This window comes from Saccopteryx bilineata, chromosome 1 (assembly GCF_036850765.1).
Source record: "Saccopteryx bilineata isolate mSacBil1 chromosome 1, mSacBil1_pri_phased_curated, whole genome shotgun sequence".
In the NCBI taxonomy this organism is placed as follows: Eukaryota; Metazoa; Chordata; class Mammalia; order Chiroptera; family Emballonuridae; genus Saccopteryx; species Saccopteryx bilineata.
The window spans coordinates 363,816,014-363,834,293 of NC_089490.1; the positions used below are offsets into that span (position 1 = coordinate 363,816,014).

Sequence of the window (18,280 nt, forward strand, 5' to 3'; positions counted from 1 at the left end):
CACCTGGAATGCTGAGGTCACCGGTTCAAAACCCTGCACTTGCCTGGTTAAGGCACATATGGGAGTTGATGCTTCCTGCTCCACCCCCCTTTCTCTCTCTCTCTCTCTCTCTCTCTCTCTCTCTCTTTCCCTCTCTCTCTGTCACTCTCTCCTCTCTAAATAAATGAGTAAATAAATTTTAAAAAATTAAAAAAAAGAAATCCAACAGAATATAAACCGTGGTTGTCTGAGGTGCTTGGGCCATCATTCCTCCCTTCTATTTTCCTCTGTAATATTCTAAACTTTCCACAATGTATGCATGAGAGGAAAAATTATTTAAATTATTACGAGGATAAATGAGACTGCTTGCCTTCAAGTCAGAAAGTCGGAGACCTAGGGCTCAGTTTCCACCGTTAATATCTGGCTACCTGGCCTTTGACAAGTTGCTCTACTTTCCAGTAAAATGACAGTAACAATACTCATCTGATGACATTACCAAGGTGCTGTGGGAGCCAGGGTGCCCAGGTCCATGCAGTGAAAACCCTCTGCTAACGAGAGCTCTGAAACTCCTGAGTACGCCTGGACCCCCACCGGGTCCTTTTGCTACCTTTATTCCTTTATTTGTTTCACACTTTCATAAATATTACAGTTGTCATAAAAAGAAAAAACCCACAAAGCTGCAGTCTTTTCCTTATCCTATTAACATGCTACAAAAGTAATAAGAACAAATTTGAGGCTGTGATCATAACTCTCCGTTAATAACCACCACCTGTGTTTAGAACACCACCGGCTGTGAGCCCTTATACTTACAGGGTGTGTTTCTTTTTTCAGACCTAAGTGCTCACTGGCAGATTGTTTGGAGCAGAGGGTAGAAGGCAAAACAGCTAAAAGAACCATCGGAATGATCAGACCTTGAAAAGGCCAAGTCTCATGGTCAGCTCTAAACCAAACATTTCCTCTTTCTAAAGTCAAACTAGCAATCTTTCTTAAAAGGCAGCAAGAGGAGAGAGAGCATATGAAGGGTGTAGTCCCACACAAATGACACTGAAAAGTCCCAGTCAAGAAGGTGCTATGTCTCTAAGCCCCATACGAAGGGGCAGAGAGGACGAAAGAGAGGCCAAAAGAACTGACCAATAAGGACCTCTTTTACCCATTTTACAAACTTATATCCAGAACTAGCCTGGGATGGTAGGTCAAAGAAAAAAATGTGATGTGCAAACATATGTGCAGAAACTGATTTATTCCTACTCTGGAGACAGGTTTTCTTCCAGATGTTCCATTTCCACAGGAGGTCAGTAACCCAACAGTAAGAATTACAATTCCTAAAGTTCAAATTTCCTCATCAATAAAATGTGGGCAAGCCTGATCAGGCGGTGGCGCAGTGGATAGAGCATCAGACTGGGATGTGAGGACCTAGGTTCGAGACCCCGAGGTTGCCAGCTTAAGTGTGGGTTCATCTGGTTTGAGCAAGGCTCACCAGCTTGAGCCCAAGGTTGCTGGCTCAAGCAAGGGGTCACTCAGTCTGCTGTGGCCCCCGGGTCAAGGGACATATGAGGAATCAATCAATGAACAACTAGGGAGCCACAACAAAGAATTGATGTTTCTCGTCTCTCTCCCTTCTGTCTGTCTGTCCCTCTATCTCTCTCTGTCTCTGCCACAAAAATAAAAAAAGTGGGCAAGAACAAACTGCATTATATACTGTTGTGAGAATTAAATGAGTGAATACATAAAAGCACTTAGAACAGTGTCTGGCGCACTAGTAAGCTAGTGTCTTTCAACTGCCCGTCAGCGAAAGAGTTAACCACCCTGGTGACTCTTTTGCAGAAGGGTAATTGAAAAACACTACAGTAAGCTATCAATAATCATTTGCATACTGCTTTACAATTTGACATATATTATCCCATTTGATCTTAAGAACTGTGAGAAAGGTTTTACTATTCTCACAAGACACTGGCTTAAAGAGAAAAAAGGACTTGTCCAGAGTCACGCAGTTAAAAAGTGCTAGGTATGTGATTGCTTTTAGGACTAACATCCCATAATCCAGGCTGGACCAGAAATGGCTGCTTTAGCGGTCTGAGCTGCCACATTTCCAGTTCAGCAGTGCTGTGTGTCTGCAGTTAGGGGTTCATGGGTCTCCAAGGCCTCTTTGAATGCCAGAGGCAGTAAAATAAGTTTGATGAGACGATCAGAAGAAACTCTTCCAAGAAAGTTCTTACCCCTGAGCCGAGGAGCCCGGTATGGCCTCTGAGGTGGGCACAAATGGCATTTCTGACATTCTTATTTATTACATAGTAAAGCAACTCTGAGCTGCTGCTCCAAAGATCTGATAGTTACCTTTAAGAAATAAAAAATAATAGCTACCAATGAACAGGCACTGTGTTAAATCCTTAATAACATTTCACATTAATTCTCAATTATAGGGGAGGAATGTGGTAAAGAAAAGCATCCTTATCCCTATTTAGCATGAAAGGGAACAGACTCACAGAGACCTGGGGACACAAATCTACTAAATGGCAGAGACTGAGTTTGAACGCAAATCTGCAGAGAAAGTGCCACATGATATTGGCCTCCAAACTCTCGTTTTCATTCCCCTCACCCACAGGACACAGGCCTGGAATACTAGCCTCTTTTTTCTTTACCAGAGACAGTATAAACCCTAAGGAGGAATTTCATGCTTTTGCAAACCAAGACTGCAAAGGCTGCCTGGGTCTTTCTTGTTTCTCTTGATCTGGTGTGATTCAGAACAAACCTTCACAGCACCTGTCTCTCAGCCTGGGTAATGGTCCTGCTGTCCATCCGAGAAAGAGGCTCCCTGACACAGCTGCTGCTGGAGAGCACAGTAACAGCCACCAGCAACACCAGCGCCTCCTCTAAGAGGGAAGGGAGAGCACAAGCCCCCGAGCTGCTGTACAGAACAGCCTGCCCTCTCCCAGGTGGCAGGGGCAGCCGGGCCCCAGGACAGAGGCCTCAGCTGGTACAGGCCTCACCGCAGCCTGCTCTGTCCAGCCAGACATGAGGAACCAGACACTTGGGGAAATCTTTACACCCGCCCTGCTCAGTCTTCTGACCCTACAACCCATAGTGATCTTAACCCCGGCTTGGCCCACAATACCACAGCCTTTCTAATAACTGTCTTGCTTTCCTAACAACACTGTGAGTCCCCCTGCTCACCTCACTGTGACCCAGGCACCCTACCACCCACCTCCTCTTTATAGAATCACCTTGAGTAGGTTCCCCAGGCAGTGGTTAGGCCATTATCAATGAATATTCGGTCATGACCAGCAGGCTGCAAGGTAAGCAGACATTAGCTTGCAGCCTTGGGCAGATTTCCCGTAATAGAAAAACTTGTTCCTAATCAGGGCCATCTCCAAACCCTCATCTCAGATCACCAAGAGCTGCTAGCAGATCACCAACAGAATGAGGCACTGCTGGAGAAGGGGCCACTCTAAAAGCAGGTCTGGAGGAGGAGTCCCACTGTGTGCACAAACAACAAACCTAGGTGGGAGGACAGGTAGCACAGACTTCCCATAACCCCGAGGGTGGGGTCAGCAGCATCCCTGAAGGCTGGGTGGGGTCTGATGGGAATTATGTGTCTCTAGGAGCCATCAGAACAGTCATCCCTAAAGAACAGAGACAGGAGAAAGGTGGACCCAGCAAGTCAAGTCACTGAGGAAGGAGAGAGATGTGGGGAACTACAGCAGCCTGTCTCAGAGAACGTCTGGTACAATATACAATGCACAGCCCTGAACAGAGCTTAAATCTCCCTCCCTGCTCTCCCTAGTCACCAAAAGCTCATCTCCCTCAGTAAACATTCCCCATCCTGTAAGCCCCACCCCTTTCCTAAACTCCGCCCAAGAGTGTCAACTTCCAAGACGTGTTCCTCTGCTCTACAGACCCGTCAATCCTTCAGTTTACAAGGCTGAGTCCTCCATCCTAAGCCTGATGAAGAGAAGTTTCCTAGGTTTCTAAGGCACAATGCTGCAGGAGGACTGAGTTTGGCAACTCTCCTCTGGCCCAAGCTGGTGCAAAATCTCAGGCCTGCCTCCAAGCAGCCTCCATCCCACCTCCCGAAAGCCAAGCCCCATCCACAGCCCTCCATTATAAGCCTGGGCCCTTCCATGCCCACTGAAACAGGGTCTGCCCGGAAATACCGCCAGCACACAAAGAGCACACCTTGTGACACTACTAATCTTAGAATCTACCTTCTCCCAGCCCGGGGGGGGGGGGGGGGGGGGGGACCATAGGAGCAGTCGCTGCACTCCACCTTGACCTCCTCCTTCCTGTCTGCTCAGGCAGGCACCGGCAGACACAGGTCAGATGACCACCTGGCAGATACTTTTGCCTCTGTCCAGTCTCACTAGACCAGTGCTTTGAAAATACACCCAAGGCCACTTGTTGAGCGGGTGTGCGGAGGTTTTCAGGCACTAGAACAAGGCAGCGCTGTTCATAACGCTTGGAATGAAGAAATTAAGGGTAAGGACCCAGGTCTTATACAACGGCCTGAAAACTTTATCAAGAAGCTGCCCTGAGGCAGGAGATAGAGTGAGCGGTGGTTTCGAAAAGCAAAGGAGGAAAGGTTAAAGCTAGTTTAAAAGTAGATATAAAAACCGAGAGGCTCACTTCTTTCTGTCCTCTCAGAGGCCACAGGGCTGTCCCACAGAGGGAGAAAAGGGACCCCTCCTTGACCAGAGTGCTGGTTATGAGGAGAATGCCAACATCCTTCTCAGGAAATAGACTGCGATACCTTGGGCTTAAACCTTGATTGTCAACACGGAAAGACAGAAAGAAAATAAAAAAGGAAAGAAAACCCTGCAACCCACCAATCTCATTTCCAGATTCCCTCTCTCCAGCCTAGAGACATTAATAATTAACGTGCCTACCGGAGAGCTCGCCGGAGTGGCCATAAAAGATGAGTAATGGCACCAGAGCTCTGGCCCCACACCCGCGGGCTTCTGGGCTCCTAGCTGGGACCGGCGCCTGGAACAAAGCCTCCGCATTCCTCCGGGAAGGTGTGTCTGAAACCAGACCTGTCACTGGCGAGAAGCTGACCCCTTACCTCCCCTATAGCCGGCTCCGGGCAGGAAGGGAGGGGCGGAGGGGCGGGCGCCGGGGATGGAACGGGTGGTTAGGTTGCCTCTGACCCCTCCCCTCACCCCCGACCAACTGGTACCCCCTACCACCGCTGATTGCCGGAAGCCGTGCGGTCTGCCGAGAAATAATCCTGTTACCATGAACGCAGGCTGTACTTAGAGACCCAATTCTCAAAACAACAAGGCAGCTCCCTCGGCGCCCTTCCCGATGAGTAACCAAAGCCCGGCGCGGGCTCAATGAATACTCTCGCTGAAACTCCAGTGGCGCGCTGCGGCTCTCACGCCGATGGCCAGCCGGGGACAGACTGGCTCCTCACATGCCAGCGCCCAGGTACAAAAGCAACCCCAAATGCAGCCCCTGCACCCTGACCCCTGCCAACCCAACAGCCTACACCCACCCGAAAGTTACCGCGCGGACACACCTGCAGACCCCCCGCGGCGGCCCCATCCAGCCTCCAAGGGCGGCGGAGCACGCGTCCCGGGGCGGGCAGCGCCGCGACTCCATGCGCCCACTCCGCAAGCCCAGGTCGACCACCGGTCAGCAGCTCTGGGCGACAGAACGCGCTCGGGCCTCAGCGCGCCCGCGGCGCATCGCGCGCCCTCCTCGTCCTCGCGTGGGCCTTCCCGAAGAGCCCACACCCACTTGACATCAGCGCGAATCAAAGCACGTGGCGCAGCGCCAGACGGCGGCCCCCGGCGGTCCAGAGCGCGCCGCAGGTGCCGCCGCTCCACCAGGACAGCGCGTCGGAGAGCGACACATTCCTCTCCTTGCAGAGGATGCTGCAAGCTGGAGTGGGTAGCGAGAAGGAGGAGGGGGGAGGGAAACCGGCGGAGGGGGCAGGACCTGCAGCCTAACGGGCGCTGCTCTGGAGCTCAGTCAGACACCAGCAGATCTTACGGCCCTTGCCCCAACTGCCCATTGACTGTGAAGACCAGGCTGCAGGTGACCGAGGTTGCTGTCTTCCGTGCCATGAAGAGCCCTGACCTTGAATTCCCTTCCCTAGAATGACTCAAGGAGGCTCTTCTCTAAGCACCCCTACTAAACTGCAAGGGCTCACCAGGAATGAATGCTTGGTTGGATGTGGTGTCTAACCCCATCACCCAAGAGACCTTTATGGGGCACCCAGGAAAGCAGCCCATACCCTCTGGCTTGCCCCTATGCTAGCAGCCTCAGCTGGGTCTCCTTTCTCTATTCTCTCAATGCCCTTGGCAGTAACGGACAACTCTCTGGTTCTGCAGGCAATCAGAAACAGCACCACTCAGCAGCCCACACACACTTCTAACTCGCTCATTAGCATCCATCCAAATAGTCACACATGCACGCATTTATTAAGGCTTCATATGTGCCAGGAAAAACAGAAAATAACGTTCTTACCCTCATAGAGCATTTAGTCAGGGAGAGAAAGAGATTAAATACAAAGCAAGGTAATTATAATTATGACAAGGGTACTGAAGGTAAGAAATGCTATATAAGAATGCACACAGGGGCCCTAAACTATCTTGGCAGTCAGGAAAGGCTCCAGTGAGGAAGTGATATTTGAGCTGCTGAGGCATGAAGAGAAGTTATCCAGGGGGAGGAAAGTTCAGACAAAGACCCTGGTTACTAAGGTGTAAGTTCACTCCACCCACAGATGGAGATGATCAGGCAGAAGTGAACTGCCCGGGCCGGAGACACCTGGGCCTTTGTCCAGGAGGGGCAGAGGACAGCTCACAGGCCCTAGAAGAGAGCCTGGCCATCTGTCCAAAGAAGCCTTATATCTTTTATCTCCTCTCTCCTGAACCATGCTTTCCTTCCTCAGCGGAAGAGCTCTGAACAGGGAGTGAAGAGACTTTACTTCTGGCTCCAAGTCCATCATCAATTTGCTGTGTGTCTCTACAGAAATCCCTTCCAATCTCTGGTTTCAGTTTCTCTACCTAAAATGAGGCGTTGGATTAGAACAGTGTTTCTCCACTTATTTTAAAATCCATAATTCCTTTTAGATAAATACCCAAATGTCATTCCTATCCTTTAGCATCTATGACAAATCATCAAATCATTTTTTCAAATCAAAAATTATAATATTGAACCAGCTTTTAAAATTACATATGCCTGTTAAGTATTGAGCAATATTCTGCCTTCAGATGTCTGCTGAAGATAGGCTGCCGATGGGAGTTAAAAAAGGATTTTCAAGCTCACCCATTTTCTGTTATCAGTCGCTGTCCCTCCCACATGAACCCCTGGCCACCACCATTTATCTCTAGCCTCATTTCTCTTACTCTTTCCAGGATAAATTGGCCAGGCAATGAACAGAAGCCCTGAGTCATCCAAGAAAGAAAGAAAGAAAAAAAGGCATGCTGTGGAAGATTCTTGGAACAATCATTTCCAGAGGTGCTGGGAAACGGACAATTTGAAGGAAGCATGCACGGCTCCTGAGGACAATTAGGCAATATGAATTAAAAGCCTTAAAAATGTTCATCTCCTTTGAACCACTGATTTCAACATCTAAGAATTTGCCCTCAAATGTCAGTATGGATGAGCACAAAGATTTATCCACAGGGATGTTCATGTCACCATTTCTATTACAGCAAGTAATCAAAACTAACCTAACTATACAACAGGGGATTGGTTCCAGTGGAATATATGCAACTTTTAAAATGATATGTAGAATATTTACTGTTGAATAAAACAAAACCAAGGTTACAAAACAAATCATCCCAAGTGTGTGTGTGTGTGTGTGTGTGTGTGTGTGTGTTTCAGTTTCTCTACCTAAAATGAGAATGTGTGTTGGGGGGTAGGCACCTGTGGTGGAACTGCAATTTAATTTTTCTCACTGGTTCACTCAGAGCCTACCCCCTGGGGCAAAACATGATGCCACTGTGACACATCACCTCACAAATAAATCTACTAACCCATATTAACATTATATATATATATATACATATATATATATATGTATATATATATATATATAAAATATTAAAACAGAGTGAAACAAACCTTACAAACAGGCAGGAATAGGGTTCAATTCTTTACTACCATCTACTCACCATTAAGGATTTGACAGTAATCTTACAGGTAGAATGATTTCCCCCCAGACTCTTCATTTCATATCGATTTTTCATTTGTTCTTTCTTTGACTCTAGTTCAGTGGTTTCCAATTTTTAGAGTGCATAAAAAGGACTGTCCATAATGGTTGGGATAATTTTGACTTAGTAATGAATTTTTTTCCCCTTACACTCTGAGTTTAGAACCTAATCACTGTACAAAAAAAGTTAAAAAAAAAACAAAAAAACACCTACCAGATGGATATTTACCAAAATGTTAACAATGTTGGGTTTTTATTTCCTCTCTTGGGATTTTCAAGTTGTCTGACAATAAACATATATTACTATAGTAATCAGAAAATAAAATGCTGCTTAAAATTAAGTGGTTAGCCCTGGCTGAATAGCTCGGTTGGTTGGAGCATTGTCCCAAATGCAGAGGTTGCCAGTTCAATCCCCAGTCAGGGTATATACAGGAACAGATCTATGTTCCTGTTTGTCTCTCTCCCTTCCTCTAGCTTTAAAATAACCAATCAATAAAAATTTTTGCCCTGGTCGGTTGGCTCAGCGGTAGAGCGTCGGCCTGGCGTGCGGGGGACCCGGGTTCGATTCTCGGCCAGGGCACATAGGAGAAGTGCCCATTTGCTTCTCCACCCCCACCCCCCTCCTTCCTGTCTGTCTCTCTCTTCCCCTCCCGCAGCAAAGGCTCCATTGGAGCAAAGATGGCCCGGGCGCTGGGGATGGCTCCTTGGCCTCTGCCCCAGGCGCTGGAGTGGCTCTGGTCGCGGCAGAGCGACACCCCGGAGGGGCAGAGCATCGCCCCTGGTGGGCGTGCCGGGTGGATCTCGGTCGAGTGCATGCGGGAGTCTGTCTGACTGTCTCTCCCCGTTTCCAGCTTCAGAAAAATACAAAAAAAAAAATAAATTTTTTTTAAATTCAATTAAGTGGGTTAAAAATGCTCCAAAAAATAAAAAAATAAAAATAAACTATGTCTTGCCTGACCTGTGGTGGCACAGTGGGTAGAGCGTCGACCTGGGATGCTGAGATTGCTGGTTCGCAACCCCAGGCTTGTCTAGTCAAGGCACAAAGAAGCAACTATGAGTAGGTGCTTCCCACTCCTCCCCCCACTTCTCTCTCTCTCTCTCTCTCTCTCTCTCTTCTCTCTAAAAATCAATAAATAAAATCTTTTTTTAAAAGGAAACTATGTCTTGACTTTAAAAAGGGTGACTCTGACCATGCCCTTCATATAGCTACCCTCTGCAAGCTCTGATACTGTCCCAGTTGGTGCCCCAACACCCAAGGACAGACTATATACATTGTTGCTAGGATACCATGCAGGAAAAACTGGCAAGAAAATTATTTTTACATTTACCTTCTGGGTTGTACTTATAATAATGCTCAGAAGCTTAGACTGAAGGGTCTGAAATAAAGCAGCCCTGAGCATCCAGGGATGGATCTGCCCCCACCTCTGAAACACTTTACCAAATATTCTTAATAAGCTGAGAACAGGTAATGCATATACCCTTGGTCCTAAGGACCAAAACTACTCAACCTGCTTTTCCCAGACCTGGCGGTGCCACCAAGCACATCCACAAGAACCAGTAGGAAAAAAAAAAATAGGCTATAAATCAGACTGGGCTCAGCCAGTAACTAGTTGGACAATCTGTGCCTCAGTTTGCCTCAGGAAAATAGCCTAATAAAGGCTCTACTTTTCTTTTTAGGGGGTGGGTACAAAAAGCATTAAGACAAAGTGAACAGTTCCATTTCTGTGTAGGGCGTTACTATTTAATGAAAGTATATGCTGGGACTTTGGGGACAGGGGGAGCTGACTAGCTGTGGGTCCTTTGGCACAAGGCTGGAAAACAGCAATCTGCCTCCTAGTTCAAGTTTCCCAAGAAACCAAGTGACGGAGCTGGGGCAGGGAAGGTAACTGTGCTGACTTTCTCTAGCGGCACGGCTCAGAAAATCCTAAGTCAAGGACAGAAGGCAGGTGGGATTAAAAATTCAAGCTCGGGGCCCAGATTCTCAAAACACAGTGGGTAAAAACCACCAGGGCAGGATCTAAGGCTGAGGGATGCTTGTCTTACTTAGCCACTCTAATTTAATCATCACTTAATCCCCTACCAGGCATTGCAACTACCCAAATTCTCTTCTCAAAATCAAACATATGACTTCCAAGAGAGCCAGAGCTGCCATTCAGTTACATTTTAAATCCACTTAGAGCCTAATAAAGCTAATTTTACTGTTATGGTCTCTACTAAAACATGTGGCCTTTGTTTAGAGAGTAAACAGAGGGGAGGAAGGCACAGACATCAAGGGCTAGGAATTTTGATTATTCCTGAATTGTTTCTGGGAAGGAAGTAGTAAGAATCTGACTTTTGAAAAATGTCCTAACAAGGAAAATGTATCAGAAGGTCCAATCTTGTACAACTAGCCAGCTCCCTTGAGAACAGCCAGTCCTCCACAGCCAGGCCCCCTGCTTTGCCTCAGTGGCAAATAGGAGCACACCGACCAAGAAAGCCCACCTGGGCCTGGGACTTGGAGCTTAAGAATCATTTAGGCCCTGGTGGTTGGCTCAGCAGTAGATTGTCAGCCTGGTATGTGGATATCCTAGGTTCAATTCCTGGTCAGGGCACACAGAAGAAGCACTCATCTGCTTCTCCAATCCTCCCCCTCCTCCTTCTCTCTCCCTCCTTCTCACACCTTTTCTCTCCTCACCTTCCCTCCTGCAGCCATGGCTTGATTGGAGCGAGTTGGGCCGGGCACTGAAGATGGCTCCATGGCCTCTGCCTCAGGCACCAAAAAATGGCTCTGGTAGCAACGGAACAAGGGCCCCAGATGGGCAGAGCATCGCCCCCTAGTGGGCTTGTCAGGTGGATCCTGGTCAGGGCACATGCAGGAGTCTGTCTCTCTGCCTCTCCCCACACACTAAAAAAAAAAATCATTTAGACAAGAGAAAAAGCCTGTTTGGTCCATAATCGAAGACCAAAAATCACCCAAATGAGAGTTTTGATAAAATGAATGATTAATAAGTAAATACACAGGGGTAGACAAAGCAGGTTAATAATAATAATAAATACTACAAAAATTAATAATAATACAAGAATAAACTCTGTTTTGCATACTGACAACTGTAAATCAATTTTTGCCAATTCCTACATAGCTTTACATATTTTTTTCATTTTGCTTTATAGATTTTTTTAAAAAGTAAGAACAAAACAGCCAATTAGCTAAAACACATGTCTATGACCAGTGATCTTCCCACATCCATTTTAATCAAAAACCTTCGGGTAATCGTTTGTAAGAATAGATTCCAGGGGTCTATCCCAAGAGAATCTCATGGCAGAAGTCTAGGGTGAGCCCAGGGACCTGCATTTGAGCAAGCACCCCGGGTAACTGGCTGCTGTGGTCGGGAGCCCACACTTTGAGACACTCAAAGGAAAAAGGCCAGGGGGGCCTAACAAACCTGTCTCCCCTTACCTTCTAGCAGGCATCACCCCCATAGGCTTGAATCAATTCATAAGTGAAGCAGAATGAATCCAATCCAATTTTACCTCTTGTGAAACCTCAACAAAATCAGGGTGTAAAGAATGCCAGAAAAAGGAAAACATAAGTAAAGGAAGCACTTAGCACAAAGAAAGGCCTCTAAAAATGGTATCTTTTAAAAGGATGAGGATGGTGTGCCTTTGATATCTGTCTAGTCTCACCTTGTACTCATAAGCCAGATATAAACTAAGAATTCCACGGGCTCAGGCAGATCTGAGTTAAAATCTGGATTTATACACTTATCAGCTTAGGTGGCCTTGGTTAAGTTTTTCTTCCCTGAGACACTGTTTCCTCCACTCTAAAATGGGATTAAAAACACCTATGCCACAACATTGTTATGAAGATGAAATGACAAGTTGGGTAAGGGCATGAGACTAGTGGTACTAAACAAATGGAGGCTCTCACATTTATAAATGAATAGACATGTATTAGGGCCGTCCACAAGTCAGACATCGTAGGCACAGGACATACAGTCGTAGCAAGACAGAGGGACAAAAACACAGAGAATAAACAAGTACACAAATAATTTCAGAGATTGATGTGTGCTCTGAAGAAAATAAAACAGTCAAATGATAGAATGATATGGGGGTTTGGGGTATGTCTAGAAACAGCCTTAGATGTGTCATTTAAACTAAGGCCTAGGGAAGAACATTTTAGGCATGAGAACAGGCAGGAGCAAACGAGGTACATTCCTGCAAAGGAAGGACACTGAGGCTAGAGCTCAGTGACCGTGGGAAGGACAGGAAAAGATGAAGTCGGGCATCAGATAGCAAATGTTAAAAGTAGGGCCAGCCGTTTAATACCTGCAGAGAATTTAGATTCTCTTCCAAATGCAGTAGGAAGCCATGAAAGATCTTAAAATAAAAGACTGCGATGGAAGAAGTATGATCTGATTTACATTTTTTTCTCCTAATTTGCTTTTTTTTTTTTCTTTCTTCTTTTTCATTTTTCTGAAGCTGGAAACAGGGAGAGACAGTCAGACAGACTCCCGCATGCGCCCGACCGGGATCCACCCGGCACGCCCACCAGGGGGCGATGCTCTGCCCATCCTGGGCATGTTGCGACCAGAGCCACTCTAGCGCCTGAGGCAGAGGCCACAGAGCCATCCCCAGCGCCTGGGCCATCTTTGCTCCAATGGAGCCTTGGCTGCGGGAGGGGAAGAGAGAGACAGAGAGGAAAGCGCGGTGGAGGGGTGGAGAAGCAAATGGGCGCTTCTCCTGTGTGCCCTGGCCGGGAATCGAACCCGGGTCCTCCGCACGCTAGGCCGACGCTCTACCGCTGAGCCAACCGGCCAGGGCCCTAATTTGCTTTTTAAAAAGACTTCTGTAGCTACTATAGGGAGAAGGGCCTGGGGATTGGGGACAAGAAATGAAAACCTAGTATTTCTTTATTGCTTAACTCTGTGATCTTAACTAAGCTAAGGATTTTATTATATGCATGATGTCTTTTAACCCTCATGGAAACTTTGCTATGAGTACTCTTACTATCTCAATTTTACAGATGCCAAAAGCCAGGCATCAAGAGATGAGGCAACTTGCCCATCACAATAAGCAGGGGACCCAACATGCAAACCCAGATGGTCTGACTGCAATGCCTTTGAAAAGAAGTGGGGACAAGTAAGGAGACTAGGTAGAGAGACCACCGCAGGAGTAGAGGCAGGACAGGGTGGCGGCTGGCAAGAGAGCAACAGGGACAACGCTGAGGGTGACTCAGCTGGGCAAACTGGCTCGGTGGTGAAGCCAACAGGACTTCCTGGTAGGATTTATGACAGGGGTAAAAAGAAAGAGATAAAAGCAAGAATGACTCCCAAGTTTTTGGTTTGAGCAACCAACAGAGTGGATGCCCATGCAATTTCCTGAGATGACTAAGCCTGGGGGCAGAACAAATCAAGGGAAAGGGAGGCATTGAAAAGAATCAAGAGCTCTTTTTTGATGTCCAACTGGAGATGTCCCGAAGGCCCGAAGGCAGTGAGCTGTGGCAGTCTCCACTCAGGGGAGAGGTCAGGGCTAGAGATGTAATCAGTGGCATCTCACCATCACGTGACTCCTTACTCAGCACAGGTGTGTTTGTGAGGGTCAGGAAGGAGAGCTCCCTCTGGTTAGTTGTAACTAGCAAGAACAGAACTGTACATCCCAGTACAAGATCACAACTTGCTCCGAGGGCAAGCACCCTGCCAGCCCACCCTCTGTGGTCCAGTCAAGTCTGCTTCTCAGCGCCATCCTCTAAGCCAGCTTCCTGGGGGCCCATGTAAGCAGCATTCTTTCCAGATGACCTCCAGCATGCCAGGTCTCTAGAAGGCAGCACGGAGTCTGGAGGTCCTGGAGGAGGGGCTGGAAATAGCAGCTGCGGAAGGAAGGTTATCGGACATCCTGCTGGCTTGTGAGAATGGGACTTCTAACCAACTCTTCCACTTCAACACTCCTTTTCTCAGTCACCCTGTCAATGGAGCCTGTCCGGGTGTGAGTCCCTGGAACTGCTCACGGGACCTGAGTGCAGTGATAATAAAGGGGTTTCCAAAATAAGCCTCCCACATTCAAGCTTCCCAAATGCCCGCTGGCGGCCCGGCTACAGCACTTCCAGAAAAACAGCGACCTCGCTTGATAAAATACTTTCGGTACCGACACCTCCTTGGCTCAGAGGAAGTGGGTGTGTGCTGCAGGTCAGGTAGAGGTTGGAAGAGAGAAAAAAAAAGACCATTTTTAAAGTTTAGCTGAAATGTCAGGAACACGAAGCAGGCCCGTGTTTACACAGAGCTTTCCAAACCCAAGAGCAGCTTCCAAGTAGCTTTAAAAAAATGGCAACATCGCCTGACCAGGCAGTGGCGCAGTGGATGGAGCGTCGGACTGGGATGCAGAGGACCCAGGGGTTCGAGACCCCGAGATCGCCAGCTTGAGTAAGGGCTCATCTGGTTTGAGGAAAAGCCCACCAGCTTGAACCCAAGGTCGCTGGCTCCAGCAAGGGGTTACTCGGTCTGCTGAAAGCCCACGGTCAAGGCACATATGAGAAAGCAATCAATGAACAACTGGGGTGTTGCAACGCGCAATGAAGAACTAATGATTGATGCTTCTCATCTCTCTCCGTTCCTGTCTGTCTGTCCCTGTCTATCCCTCTCTCTGACTCACTGTCTCTGTAAAAAATAAATAAATAAAAATTAAAAAAAAAATGGCAATATCGACTTGTCCAATGAAATGGCTTTTTAGCTGAACAGATATAGTACCAGGCTATTCTCATTCTGCTTGTCTCCTTAGGCTTCATCTCCTAATATAATTTACACTCTCGCCGGTGCTGATTGCTTTGTTTTTTATTTATGTTTTACCCATATCCCATAAGCTGCGTCAAATCCACTCCAGACTAGGATGAAACAACAGGTAAACAGACAAATAGCACACAGTCTTGACATTCCTGTATATTAAAGTTTCGGGTCTGTGTAATCAATAAACATTGTTTATTGTGGGTATTAATTGGAGGAAGGAAATGAAATAATAGTGTAAAACTTTTAAAATTTTGATCTCGTGTTAAAGAAAAAAAAGAGTCTAATAATAACTAGCACTTGCATTTTTCGTATTTTTCTGCTCCAAATTCCTAAGTAATAATTGATAGGGAACGTGAGTGAAATCTTATCCTACCTGTGTGGATAATTTTGTGACTCTTACCATCTAAACCAGGAACAACAGGTTCAATAACTGTGCGGCATCTTCCAAATCAGACTTGTCAAAGCCACCAAAGGAAACTGGAATAAGACTCAATCTAAATCTATCCACAAACAAAGCTGGAATCTGTCAGTCCTTTTCTGGGCTGGGCTGAACCCTCTTCTGGGTACACGTATGACAGTGACCACTGCTAATCTCAGGTGTACTTCTAAGGCAGAGACAAGCTTTAAGACATGACGTTGCCAGCAGTCTGAGTATACAGCTTTGGAGACAACAAAATGATTAGGTTTCTTAAATCACTGACGTGAGCCAAAATCCTTACTGAGACCTGTGGGCGAAAGATAGAAGCAAAGCCTTATCACATTTACAAATAGCCCCTTAAGTGCCTTCTTCCGGAACACTGGCTCTCTAACATAAACCAGAAAGTAGCAATTATTCAGCTCCACGTATGTAGGCAGCAAATGTTTTTGGGAAGGCTCAGTCTCAAGGGAGCAAAGGAAAAGTGGTATTTTTGACTAGTATATTCGATCACCAGAAGTCACTGGAACTATATCTTGGCACTCTGGAGAGCAAGCAGTGATGACAGATGTTGAAAATGTTCACCCCGAGGACTTACAGCCTCTGGAAGAACAGGAAGATCACATTATACCTGCTTGCAGTTTGAAATGTGTTTTACTGCCTTCTAGTTTTTGGAAGACTGACACTCCATGTAGTACACGGTAGGTGGCAACACTGAGCCATGAGACTATCCCATTTGGCAGGCTTGCTGAATAGAGAAAGTTTAACATAATAATAAACCCCATTCTAAATATTAGGTCTCTATTAAAATAACGACAACAGGCACAAAGTAATTAAAAATACACGCTTGACAAATTCGGAATCAAATGTACCATCAAATATTCTTCCTGGAATGCTGTCATTTCCCACCTCCACTCCCCCAATCATTGGGCAAATCCAATTATTTCTTGAGATGACAGAATTGTGCCTCTCTTCTCCCTTTCTCCCTGGTGAATTTTATAAAAATAATATACAACCCTCATATGCCTGCACTGGAAGGAGACAGTGTGACAAGAGCAATAAACACATTCTCTGTGTGCAAAGACCAGGGGAAATGAGTTCTGAGACTGCCTTAGCCAAACCCCAGGTGTGGACTTTCTTTCCCCAAACTCAAGAGAGACCGGAATATAGCAGCTGTCAAAAAGCCACCATGGCCTGTGCCAGAAAACCCTTGCTGTGCAGCTCTAATTGCCAAGTGATAAGAACCCATAACTCACACAGACACTTGTGGCTCAGGTTCAGACACAGCAGGCAGGAAGGGAAGAGCATGCGCTCTGGAGTCTGATGGACCTACGTTCTGACTCTTAACCAGCTACATGACCTTGAGCAAGCTGTTTCCCTCCCCCAAGCCTCAGTTACCTCATCTGGAAGGACCAGCAGCTACGTGTACCAAGTGCTGACTGCAAGACTAGACTTAGAGCAGGTGCACTAACACTGGAGTTCGTTGTTGTTAACAACCTCTGAAGGGTTCAGTGGAGTAAAAATGAATTTGGAGATATCCTGAGAAGCATGGTGTACAAGCTCTCTGGACAAGAGCCAGTGTGCACCCTTAAAAGGACCTTGATGGGGCCCTGGCCGGTTGGCTCAGTGGTAGAGCATTGGCCTGGCGTGCAGGAGTTCCGGGTTCGATTCCCAGCCAGGGAACACAGGAGAAGCACCCATCTGCTTCTCTGCCCCTCCCCCTCTCCTTCCTCTCTGTCTCTCTTCCCCTCCCGCAGCCAAGGCTCCATTGGAGCAAAGTTGGCCCGGGCGCTGAGGATGGCTCCATGGCCTCTGCCTCAGGTGCTGGACTGGCTCTGGTCGCAACAGAGCGACGCCCCCTGGTGGGCAGAGCAACGCCCCCTGGTGGGCATGCTGGGTGGATCCCGGTCGGGTGCATGCAGGAGTCTGTCTGACTGCCTCTCCCCATTTCCAACTTCAGAAAAATACAAAACAAAACAAAAAAAAGGACCTCAATGGTCTGGGAGAGTGCTACAAGGATCACAGAAAATACCCAACTGCTTTTGACTTATTTATTCGTTCAAACAAGTATGTAACATGGGTACAGTATGCCAGGATTATGCCAAGCAGTGCAGACAACACGGCCCTGCCCTCATAAGACTTGTACTTCAGGGGAGAAGGCAAGCTTTCAAAATTATCTCAAGAGTAGATGTCAGTGTACCTCTGTGATAAGTCCTACAAAGGAGAAGTACGTGGCCATCGGTAACATGGCCACCTCACATGAGGAAACTGGCCCAGTCTAAGGAGACACAGGATGACAAGGGCAGTAAGACAAAGAAAAAATTGAAGAGGCTCTTATTCTCCATACCTTCAGTGGGACCTGTGTAAGAATTTAACTTAAAAGAACAACCTGAAAGCATTTAGCTTCCTCTTAATGACAAGGATGTGTTTCTTCTCTAACAGTAAAATCCAGAAAACCTACTCTGTTCTCTTTTTGTTTTTGCTGCCAAGAAGCTCCAAGTCAAATGTGAAACTCAGCCATAAAGCATGTATAGTCTCCCTTTTCCCCTGGGTTTGCCTTCTTCCTCTTACTTATATTCTCCTAGTCCTGATTTCAAATTCTTATCTTTGCATCTGGCGTGCATGAGTCTTCGGTGGAAGGAAGCAGGATACAAATAGAGACATATCAATACTCTTTCTAAGGCTAAGGGGCTGAGCTGGAAAGAATGAACAGAGTGCCCTTTGTGTCCCTGCCTAGAGTGCTACCCAGAAGCAGAGCAAGGCACGTGGCTCGGTCCAATTTTATATGAGCAGTGCATTCTGTGTCATTTGTGTGATCGAGCACGGCCACGCTCTTCCCTCAGAGCCCCTTCATCACGTTCTGTTTCCATCTAACAAGCAGCTCGCCTTTTGCGCCTTCTCCTCTGAAACATTCACTGACCTATATTTACAGTGAACCTATTGTACATTCTCAATGTTCTAGGACAGGTGTTCCCA

General features: G+C 46.9%; 1 protein-coding gene across 4 annotated transcripts in view; it reads right to left on the reverse strand.

Moving 5' to 3' along the window:
- PLEKHA7 (pleckstrin homology domain containing A7) overlaps positions 1-18,280 on the reverse strand; it is a 246,843-nt gene that overhangs the window by 148,024 nt on the left and 80,539 nt on the right. The window contains exon 1 of one of the 4 annotated variants that reach the window (XM_066251043.1): positions 5,492-5,717. The exons of the other annotated variants lie outside the window; for them this stretch is intronic. Within the exon in view, the coding sequence (XP_066107140.1) occupies positions 5,492-5,574 (83 nt within the window). The 5' untranslated portion in view covers positions 5,575-5,717. Of the gene's footprint in view, positions 1-5,491; positions 5,718-18,280 lie in introns of those variants that run through there. 4 annotated transcript variants of the gene reach the window in all.